The following is a 12,190-nucleotide window of genomic DNA, read 5'->3' on the forward strand; positions in this document are numbered from 1 at the left end:
AAAGGAGTAAAAGGGTATTAAAAAGGGAAATACTGTAAAGAAGTTTGGGGCAGTGCCACAGTGTCATGGTCACTGTAGCTATATGTTAGCCTTATATAGTATCCTTTTAAGATTTCTGTTTGTTTTTTTAAAACCATAGTGCCTACTCGGGTGAATTATCCCTTCCCCACTCATGCCTATGAGTGTGGGAAAACAACAGGATATACAAACAGAAAAAGCACAACATCTCCAGTATATGGAAAGCCCATTACAATTCTGCTTATTTACTATGGAAGAGCACATTTTAGATAGCAATAGAAATTTTAGATAGCAAATTTTAGCCCATCACTATGCATGGGTGCAAAAGCTGGACAGTGAAGAAAGTGGATAGAAAGAAAATCAGCTCATTTGAGATGTGGCTCTGGAGAAGACTGCAGATACTACAGAGAAAAAGATAAACAAATGGGTACAAGAGCAAATCGGATCTGAATTTTCCCTAGAATCCAAGATTACTAAATTGAAGCTGTTCTATTTTGGCCACAACATGAGAAGACATGATTCACTAGAAAAGACTTTAATGCTTAGTAGAAAGAGAGCTAGATCACATACCAGATAGACAGACTCAATCAAATAGGACATGACCCTAAGAGGCAGTGTTATACACCAGCCTTGGGCCAGAGTGGGGGCCTGGCATCTTCACAACACACACACACCTCGATGCTGCCCTGATGCCGTGTACCCAACCACATGGCAGGTGGTGTCACAGCACTCCAGATGATGCAGCGCCAAAAGGAGTGCCAGAAGTATCACTACGGCGCCAAAAGTGTTTTTCCCCCTCGGTGCAAAAAGGAGCAGCATGTGGAAAGGCCAGATTGGCACCATGGCATGTAGTTATTTATTTGCAGTCCCACTCTGGCCCTGAAAGGGGCAGCAGCAGGCCACTCAGAAGAGACAGTCTGCTTAGCTCCTAGGTCTGCAGGAACTGAGCAGGGTCATTGTCTTAGAGATGCCTCATTCATGGGATCACCAGAGGTCAAAGTCAACTTGAGGGCAGTTAGCAACAACAAAGAAATTTCCATTCTGGAAACTCCCCAAGAGTCACTTAAGTTCAACAATCACCACCTGCTTCCTTCTACCTGGACATAAGTTTAGGTTCAGGCATTACTGTATTAAGGACAGTCTCCTAGTTTTGATGTTTGATATTCCTAATGTATTGTCCATTCTTGCTATTCTAATGTTGAGTTATGTTTATGCAATCATGCTATTTTGATTTACATTTTTATACTGTTATTGCCCACTTCACACAATATGCATGTGAAGGGGTTCTCATGTGAGGAGTCCACATGTAACCAAGGAATAGCAGGGTTGCATGATTCATGCTGCTTCTGTGATCCTGCTCTTGTTGCTCCAGCTCTCACACTTTAGGGATGAATTCCTATAGCTGAGCTTAGAAAAGTTACTTTTTGGACAACCGTTCCAAGAACTCCCCAGGCTCCATCACCACTTTATGAGACCTAGAACCCAGTCTGGTTTCTGAGGACAGGATGCTGACACACATAGAAGTTCATGCACAGAGCTCAGTGTGCTGTTTGTGGACAGTTGGAGGCAGAACTGAGGAAAGATATGCAATCCTAGGTTAGAGACAGCAGTGTAGTCCTTATTCAAATGGCATCTCTGTCATCAGGGCTGTGTTATGGCCATGCCGGAAATGAGGACTCCCACTAGCCAGAGTGAAGTGGCTGCTTAGTTGGCACAGACTTGAAGGCACACAACAAAAACAACAGCAACGCACCACTACAGCTAAATTGGGAACCAAGACACACTGAGAAGCTGTACAATACTTTTACTCTAACAGTGCCAAGCCACAGAACTGTAAGGAGCTGTTTTTGTGCTGATGTCCCCACCTTGTACTAATACGTTTTGTTAACTATTAGTGTGCTCAAAAATCCAGTCCATTTTATGTTAACATATGGTTGCCAAGAAGGTCTATGACCTGTGCACCTTAAGTTGTCATCATGTCAGTCATTAACATTACTATTAAAACTCATAGACTTAAAAGGGAAAAAAAATGGCACACAACAATAATTGGCACCAAATGGCATATTGTTCTTGGCTCTTTCAAGAGTGCTGTTCCAGAAAGATGGATTCTGCTCTTGGGGGCTTTCTTTGGCATTGTCTGCTTTTCTATTGCAACTAGCCTGTGGTCCTCCAATAAGAATACAATTCTTCACCAATTTTCTTCTGAAAGCAAGGGACATGTAATTTTAACAATTTTCTTCCCAATTACAAGAATATCTTTAAAAACCACAGTTTCTGAAGCCCATTTGCAATTCATGCCATAAGTGTAATGGTGACCTACCATCATAGACAAATAAAAACAAAATGAACATGGGTGCTATAAGAAGACAAATAATTAATAAAACTGATGAGAAAACTAAAGAAAAAATAAAGAAAAAAGAGCAGGAGAAAAACAAAAAAAAATTGCACCTTTAGAATATCATAGAATTGCACTGGCAATCAAGAGAAGCAGAAATGAAAATGAAAGTGAACAAGCTAGAGAGAACAGGGGGAGAAAAACTAGAGAAGAAACTAGAAGGAGAATGAGAGATATGAATGAACTTTTGGGATTATTGGTGAAGTAATTAGCAAAATCTCACTTTTGCATTAGCTGCAGGAATGCAAACTACAGTGTCTTAAATTCATACAGTATGTAATATGGCAAAAATTCAAAAATATCTTGTATTCTTGAAGACAAAGGACTAAAGAAATATCTTTCCAAGAAACGTTAGTTATACTTACTGAAGAGAGACTTTGCATGTACATTATAGATGCCAATGAGGTTTGTTTTTTGTTTGGAATAAATTCACATCCGGCTTCATAAAGCTGAGTTCGATGTTCAACTTTGCATTTTCTGGTAGTTCCTTTGTTAGTTCGAAATATATACTGTCCAGTGATACCCTCTGAACATCTAAGTAATATTAGGAACAAATATAGTTAGCAGGCCAAATGATCAAGAAATGATCATGTTTTGACACAAATTATTTTTGACACAAATTGTGCTATGATGTTTGAGATTTAACACAGCCAAGAAGAAACCTTGCTAATAAGTTGATTGATAATATCAAAACATTTTCATGCGAATGCTGCAAGGATATGGATTATGTCACACCACTACAGAGAGCCAGTGTGGTGCAATGGTTTGGGCGCTGGACTATGACTCTGGAGAGCAGAGATTGAATCCATGCTCAGCCATGGAAGTCAACTGGATGATCTTGGGCAAATCACACTCTCACAGCCTTGGAAGGAGGCAATGGCAAACCCCATCTGAACAAATCTCACCAAGAAAACCCCATGATAAATTCACCTTCTGCTCACCATAAGTTGAAAACAACTTGAATGCACACAACAACAACACAACACTACTGCTAAAATGAGAACCAAGGCCCACTGAGAAACTGTACAACACTCATTTGCTGCTTCTCTTCCTTGCTTTCCATCCTCACAAACCACAACAAAATGTATGCTGTTCACTCACTGTTCAAATACCATGAAAGAATGGATTACATTTAGGGAGTGGGGGGAGCCTTCAAAATGCCTCTAAATATGTCTAATAATGCCCTATAAAAATAACTGTTAAAATAGAGAAAATACATTAATTGTACAACAAAACAAGTAATGCCACTCTAGAAATTACTTTTGAAATTTAGCTCTGCTGTGTTTTCAATATAGAAAGAAAACTTGAATTACTTTTTACAGGTAATTGCATTTTAATTTGTCACTTCATTATCTTTGGGACCATACAGTGATGAAAGAGTAATCTATAAATAGTAGAAGAAGCTTTATCTCCTACAGAGAGCAGCCATGCATTGAATATTAGGTATCTATTCTAATATTAATCATATTTTACAGGTATGTAAAATACCTGTATTCTACATGCATTTAGAAGAACTGTCAACAAAGATCCTTGCTATAGTAATGACTTTTCATGACCACTGGTGATATCCTTCCAGGATGGTACCTTGTTGCTTCAGCCTTGTTTAATCCGGTAGTATAGAAAGGTGCATCATTGTTATATTCATCAAAGACACCCCATCTGAGGTGAGCCCACTCATGTACCAAAACTCTGCCTGTGAAGAGTAAGGAAACAATTACCACTATGATTTATATTTACAACTTGTCAAAAAGTATGTGAAAGTATCCAGCTTCACTGGGTTAAAAACCTTTTAATTCTACCTTCACTGTCGTGCTCCTTCCCTTCTTTTCCTCTCACTCTCTCGAATCATTTTTCCCTTTCAACTGATCTTTGCCTCCCTTCCCTCATTCAGCCTCTGCCAGCTTTGTCTGGGTTAGAAGCACCTTTGTTTCCTTCGGAGACATTTCTATTTCCCTCTGCTCTCTTTCGCCCACCCCCATTTTCTTCCTTGCTGGTCTTTCTCTCCTTCCATCCCTGTGCTCAGTCAGCCTCTTCTTCTCCTAACTTTCCTCTCCTAGTACCATGTGTTTTTCTCTCCTCTGCCTAAGAGTTACTAAACTCTTAGGTTTATCACATGAAGGAGATCAGGAGTTTATCATGTGAATATCCCGGAAAAATCACGTAATTACACAAAACTATTTCACATGATGTCGCACAAAACCCGTCACTAAAGTGGTCACAAGGAAGCATTAACACATATCTTTTTACTTTCGGGATTTCAGTGACAATGCATTTCCGATATCACGTTATTTGTGCAATTGCATGTGATAATCATTCATGCATTTACTCGCCATTTTCGCTTTATTTGCGGGATGCTTTAAGTGCACTTTAATCTCTCTTTAATGCTGAAATTAGCCCGAGTGTGATAAACTCCTCTGATTCTCCAAAGTCAGGCAGCAGCATATTCTTATTTTGCATATTTTTGCAAATCACATACTGAGTCATGAAAGATAATTGATCGACACACACATATCATGCACTACTAATTTTCCATTCAGAAACATTCCTTTCAGAATGATAATATACATTATTAAGCTATGTTTTCTGAGAGTCTTTCCAGATAACCCAGGGTGCACAATTTGTAATGCAAGGTGTCTGGGGCAATCCTATAATCCCTTTTCTTTATCTTTACCCCCTTATCTCCTTACAACACTCCTGTGCCTTTAATGGTTGCAAGAGATGGAGATATTCAACATATATTAGGGTCCAAGGAGTGGAGTTTCTTTAAAGCTTGGAAACATCAAAATCAACATTGGAAAAATTTTCAGCTGAGGTCAGCAAATATAAAACAAAATAAAATAGTGGTGTTTGGATTTGATGGCCCTTGAGGTCACTTCCAACTCTATGATTCCATCATTCTATTTAAAGCGCCCATTTCAGAGAGGGAAAGTGATCATGTAGCATGTCCAAAGCACATAAACATTGAGCAAATTAATGTTTTTAAGGAGCTGCAAGAGCCAATTTCAGAGATGGAAAAGATTTTCATATTTAGGAGACCTAGAGCATGCTCAAGGCGCAGACTGTCCAAGCAGTGTGGATAGTAACTGTTGCAAATACATCCATTCCAAAGCAGAAACATTTTTCACTGCCACAGGGCTGTTGCCTAATTTGCACACAATAATGGTGTGCAAGTTTACCAAGAAAGAGTTGCAAAAACATTTTGGAGTGAAATAATATTTTAGCAACTATACCCTATACCCCATAATGGCCGTGAAGGAAAATTTATCCGGCTGGGTCTTTGTCCAGCTTCATGCCTACATGGCACAGTGATGACTGTTTAGAGACAGCTCTGTGTTCAACACCCCACCAGCAACATGACACACTTGCTTCAGCCTGCTAATAGCTGGGCTGGTGGCATATAATCTGAAGGTACATGGTATTAACATTGCTGAATCTGAACAAGAGCATACCCTGCTACAGTTAGCGATTTTATGGCTTGAAAATGTACTAATAAACCTAACATTGCCATTTCCTATGTAAACTTAGGACACTTCAGAAGAGTATTGAATAAATGTCATTCATGTTTTCATAGGACTTCCCTTAATCAGTTAAAAACTGCATTTGAATTAACAGGAAAATAAACCTCATGATCCATAAACATCATGCAAACTGTCATTTCTCAAGAAGTTAGATGTGAAATGAATTTTCACAGGACTTCCCTTAATTAATTAAAAACTGAATTTAAATTAACAGACAGTACCTCGTGATCCATAAACATCGTGCAAACTGTCATTTGTCAGGAAATTAGATGTGAGATGAATGTAGCGTCCCTGTTCTCCACACCCTCCATACTGCAAGGTGTAAGGATCATCTCCATATTTTAGGAAAGGATCAGCTACTATGATATCAGCCTAAAATAAATTAGGAATACAGCTAAGAAAACAATGAACAACTACGTTCTAATAACCACCAGTATTCTACATAAGCTACATAGTATAATATATGGGTCAATAATGTTTCTATCAGGTTTGCAGGGGTCAGGCCAGTGATGTGCCCTGATGTACTGTTGTTGGGCCATTTGGAAATTCTTTTACCACTGGAAATAATCTGTTAATGTCCCTCTAGCCTGCCATTGTTTAGTAATGACTTTAGGTACAAATGTCTCATTTTTCCTTACTCTTCCTTTGGAGATTCCCCAGGGATCTACAAAAATGAAACCCAATATTACTTTTGGTGGTTGGGCTGGGAGGACAACAGGAGTCCAAAAAGTTCCCAAGATTACTGTTATACATTCCTTTGCCATTCTCCGGCATGGTTTGGTTTTTTTTTTATTAAAAAAACCCAAAACATTATTTTAAATGATTTTCTTTAATATCAGAGGAGTAGCACAATAGTGCAATTTCAATGTAATCCGATTATAGATTAGTGCCCACAGCAATTGCAAGGTTCAAGAAAAGTTTAAATGGTACATTAAGAATAAATATACAATATTCTTTATATTATAAAATATGTATTGCTAATATACTAATATACATAATAATATATCATATACTACATATTATAGTATATAAGAAGAGCTCCCTAGTATAAGACCAAGACTGTAAATAGTCCATTTTATGGAAAATCACTTTATAGAAATTACAAGCAAGACCTGAAGGAACAATCCTTCCCCAGTGTTTGTTCTCTCCTCTCCTTGTACACACAACTGGTATTTAGATGTCTAAAGCGTCTTTCTAATCATGGAGATTACATGTTATGGCTTCTAACCATTAACAAAGTTTTGTGCCCTGAAATTTGTCTTAGGGGTCATTCACACTTACTTTTTTGTTGTGAGGAGATCTGGGTCTCCTCAGATTCCATATCAGATTGAAGTTCTCATTATTGTTTGCCATAATCAAATCTCTCAGTGGCATTTTATCCCTATTGCTGTTCACACTCAGGGAGGGAATTACCATAGGAATAAAATGTGACAAGGGATTCGATCATAGCATGATGGGAGGGAGAGGAGGAAGGAGAATGAGGAGGGATGATAAAGTAGGACATAGGAGGATGCAGCAGTGGCAAGGGAGAGGATGAGGAGGGAGGAGGAAGAGACAGCAGACTCACTAGATCATTTTGAAAATGGAGGTGCCTCCATTTTCAAAATTATCCCGTGTGATCCAGATCAATCCAGTAGTGAGTTCTCACTACCAAAGATCCGGACCATTGCAGCGCTGTGAAAAAGACTCACTAGATGACCCGGTGCCAAATATACTAGGCCAAGTGGGGTGTTTTTGTGTCACTCCCACCCACCGCAAACTGCACTGAGTGCAGTTGGCGAAAGTGTTCCACACCGGGTTATTTCATAATGTGAATGGGCCCTTAGGAATCCTCTTTTTAAGCCATCACCACATCTTTAAGATCATTAAACTGTGTGCTACCCAACTCAGGTCCTGTTTACTCAGAAGTCAACCCCATTTTATTTTTAGTGGCAGGTACTGGATCATACTCTTATTCTGAAATTTTTGTCCCAAAGTTTTTTTAAAAAATAGCACAAATGTATTTCATTTTAAAGTACACTCCACACTTACGTTTTCATAGGATTCTGTGGTAACATTTTTATATTCATCCTGGGTTGTCCATGTCAAAGGAATTACAACTTTTACAGTCTTGAAATAAAACCTTTGCTGCGTTGCACTGAAGAGATAAGAAGATGCCTCTTTAACCATATCCTAACAAGAAAAGAAAAGAAAGGGTATATTATGTGTTACAGATTTATGTTCAAGTCAATAGCGAGGAATTGAATTTCATGTTTTTATTTCCCAACACTTTGCTAAGTGTTATTTAACTGTAGGTCTGTAATTTTAGCTTTAAGAAGAATGGGGACACTCTTCTCAGAAACTCTGATCTTCTGATCCTTAGAAGCTGGTAGGACAAATCCAAAACTGTGCACAGGTAGCACTTGAACATATCCTCCTGTGACTTTGTACATTCAACTATAGCTTTGCATATGAGGCTTTATCTTGCACACAGTATTATTGCTGGTACACAGAAAATGGGTGCAAAGAAACTGTTCCCTACTAATTGTTTTGGCATCACCTGATGTTAAGGGCATAGAAATGAAACCAGATTTGGAAGGTAGCACCACCAAAAACAATGTTTATTCTTCTATCTACATTGTTCAACCCCCGGTACCAGAGTGTATAGTATGTAGGCCTGTTTTTGGAAGCACTTCTCCAAGACTTACTAAGTTGAACATTGGCACATATGTAAACATACATATAGAACTAGAGCATGAGAGGGGCACTATCCAGCAATCAATGTTCTGCCAGAGACCCTCCAGGCATGAACTACCAAATAAACAAAAGCAAGAAACAACACCAGAAATAGAAAGAAATGGATAGATTTTGCTGTTAGGGGCCCTGCAATCTATTTAAAAAGTAAATTGTTCCTGGAGACTCTCAGTAGAAGATAATCGCTCTTTTTGTAGCCAAGGGTAGTCCAGAGAATTTGGAGGGACTGAGGGCTTATAAAAATAGACTGGGATGTCAAATGCAGCCCCACAAACTGCACTATGTCCACATCATCCTAGACCAAAATAATTTTCTGGGTTGATATATGTGAGATTTTTTACTTTAAAGGGCATGGAAAAGAGGAGGACAATACAGCGAGATCCTCCAATACTAGGGGAGAAAAAGGAATATGGTGGACTCAAATAATTTTTAGAGGCCATCCTGTGGATTACAATAGCCCTGTACAATCATTCTCATTAGCAAACTTCTGGAAATAGGACATTTTCCAATCTAATACGCAAAACTCACACAAACTACCTCATATAGTAGAGGCAATGTTCTGTTAGAAAGCTAAGAAAACCACAGGCAGGATTGAATGTTGGATTTCAGGCAATCTGTTGCTCTTTGTTGTAATCATTGTTCCCACTCTTTCCAGCAACATGGATTAGATTTTTAAAAAAACAAGCTTCATTTATATACCACTTCATACCGCCTAAGCAGTGTCTAAGCGGTTTACAACTGTAAGATAGCCAAAACATCACCAGGAGGGAGAAATCAGTAGGTTGGAGGAGTCTCAAGCTCAAAGGTTTGTAGAAGTATAGGAAAATCTTTACAACAAAAACTGTAATGGGGGGAATGAGTTCCACCCTTCCAAAATAATAATAATAATAATAATAATAATAATAATAATAATAATAATAATAATAAAAAACAGCTTAATTGACATGTTCACATCAGTAAAAATAAAGAAAAATAAGAAAACTGAGCAGGAAGAGGTATGGAACATTCTACCATACTTTGGAAAGGGCCATGGCTGACTGAACAAACAGAAACAATATCACTCCATACTGGAATATTTTGTTGCTGGTGTCACTGGTTCAATTCCCAGCTTGGCCATGAAACCCACTGCGTGACCTTGGGCACATCACATGCTCTCAACATCAGAGGAAGGCAAACCTCCTCTGAACAAATCTTGTCAAGAAAATCCCATGATACAGTCGCCTTAGGGTCACCGTAAGTCGGAAACTACTTAAAGGCACACAACAACAAACAATAATTATTTGAATCCTGTAGGGGAGGGGTGAATGCTCAGTAGCAGCAGCATACATCTATGGTTACAAATTGTACAGATTTTTTTCAACTTTATGATAATTTGTCAAACTCAGTAATGATTAAGGTACTACATCAATATATTAAAATATTTATCTTACCTTTATGTTGTCAATGATTTTATTGTCTTCAGGTAACACAGGATTAATGGCAATAACAATATTTTCAAACCCACCATTGTTGAGTTTTACATTGGTCCCTGCCACCCTATGTAATAGCACCAACACCATTAAAAGATGGCATTGATTCAGCACCATCTTTGCCTGTGCCAACCTGTATCCTGGTAAGAAATAAATGTGTATGGGGCTGGAGTATTTATGCATTTATACAAGTTCTTGCAACACACACATGCACACACAAACCACCCTGTTACGTTTTATGACGAGACTCTGTTCTGTTAAGGAAAGTCAGCTATTTTGTTAATTCTGGTTATATGTTAACAGTCTGAGTAACTCTTTATAGGAGATCATAAATAAATCAAATCCGTAGTTCCTCGTTCTCCACTTATCATAAATGCTATGTAAGCATTTCTTAGCACATGAAAACTGAAAATCACAGCAGCAGTTTAGAACTTTTGGATTGCTTTAGAGCTAAGCATGCTGAACAGAAGAAACCTGGATTCTGTATCCATCCTATCATATCTGGTGACTTATTAAATAAGTAAAGATGAACAGGAAAGAGTGATATATTTAGCACTGGTTAAAATAAATAAATATAGCTTCAGCTATTTTCTCTCCCACCTCCACCTCCCACTCCACAATAGCAGCAGCTGAGGGATGGGTGAATTTCTTGATTCTGGCAGTCTTGGAAGAAAAAGAGAATTCCTTCCAGGTGGTAAATATTATGATTTGCCTCCTTTTGAATATGTGTAACAAGTTAACATATTATAGCCATAATCCAGCATGGCACAGAGCAGCATAAATGATCAGTATATGGAACTACAGTATATTGCATCTGACTGTTCAATTCCCCCTGGACTTACCATTAAGCCACTGCAGCCTGCCACAGCCATTTGGTGGCTGGTGCAGAGGAGGAAGAGAATTGTAAAAGCAACTGGTCAGTGGCATCACTGGGGGGTGTGGTGGTGCAGACCACACCAAGTGGCACCCTAGAAGGGGATGCCACCCAGTGGGATAGTACAGCCAGTAGAGGAGTGGGCAGCTGCTGCTCTCTTCCAAGTACCGTGTGGGACTCATGGCCACGTGGGACTCAGAAGGCCGGAGCAGGCAGGCAGTTACTTTCTGGGTCCCATGTGGGTCTCAGAAGGCTGGGGGGGGGGGGGGAGCAGCTGCCTTCCTGATCCCACACAGCCATGGCTACCTGAGACATGGAAGGCTTTGAGGGCTACTGAGAGGGCTGAGTGTGCTTCCCACCTCACTGTCATGGTGCCATTCTATTTGCTGCAGCAGTGGGGTGTGGGGCTGCCTTGGAAGCCCCACCCCTCGGAAGCTCCACTCCCTGCACCAAGTGACTGTCATGGCCAGCCAAGATCAGCTCTCGGAGGATGAGGAGGAGGATGAGCCTCCTCCAGAGCAAGGGCTGATTGAGGCAACGCCAGGTGCTGTTCCTGCCCTGCCAGGTCCCAGCTGTGATCCTCCAGCCCCAGAGGAGGAGATTCAACCAGGTCCTAGTGCCGAAGAGAGGCCTTCTATGGTACCACTGCCTAGTGGGGACTCTGGGGACGAAGCTTGCATGCAGGTGCCTTCTTTCAAAGAGAGAAGAGCCGAGAGTGCTTGCAGGCGCAGATCACAGAGAATTGCCGAGAGGCAATTAGCCAACCAGCCTCAGGTGGCACGAGGGAGAGTTTCCCTTACTTAAGTGGGAGAGAGACTAATGCTGGTTGCTAGAGTTTATTGCATGATCCCTCGGCGTGATTGCTCCTAGATTCTTTGTTACCTTGACCTCGGACCGGACTTCGTTATCTCTTGGCTGTTTTGACCCTGGACTGTTTGACTACGCTGTTTCCCGGTATCCTGACTTCGGCTTGACTTTCGGAACGTTGGAATCTCTGGAATCCTGACTTCGGCTCGTATTCTTGACCTGCCCTCGGACTGCTTCTTTGCAGGGTCTGCTTTACTTCCACTAAACTAAAGGCTCTGTTATCAGCTACGGTCAGTGTTGCTGGCAGCTTTCCCGGACAGTGACACCCTGGCCAGGGATGCCACTGCGTCTGGCTATGTCCCCCTAGCAGGACGCA

The 12,190-nt window shown here is 40.1% G+C and overlaps 1 protein-coding gene across 1 annotated transcript in view; it reads right to left on the minus strand.

The window, feature by feature from the left end:
- Positions 1-12,190, minus strand: part of LOC149283436 (calcium-activated chloride channel regulator 1-like) — a 39,471-nt gene that overhangs the window by 25,568 nt on the left and 1,713 nt on the right. The window contains exons 2-6 of the mRNA XM_089497544.1: positions 10,095-10,200; positions 7,963-8,103; positions 6,153-6,303; positions 3,998-4,106; positions 2,779-2,947 (exon numbers count right to left, since the gene is read on the minus strand). Of these exons, the coding sequence (XP_089353670.1) occupies positions 2,779-2,947; positions 3,998-4,106; positions 6,153-6,303; positions 7,963-8,103; positions 10,095-10,200 (676 nt within the window). The remainder of the gene's footprint in view (positions 1-2,778; positions 2,948-3,997; positions 4,107-6,152; positions 6,304-7,962; positions 8,104-10,094; positions 10,201-12,190) is intronic.

The sequence above is a fragment of the Sceloporus occidentalis genome, unplaced genomic scaffold, assembly GCF_023333645.1.
Source record: "Sceloporus occidentalis isolate IW3139 unplaced genomic scaffold, rSceOcc1.0.p SCAF_104, whole genome shotgun sequence".
Lineage (NCBI taxonomy): Eukaryota > Metazoa > Chordata > Lepidosauria > Squamata > Phrynosomatidae > Sceloporus > Sceloporus occidentalis.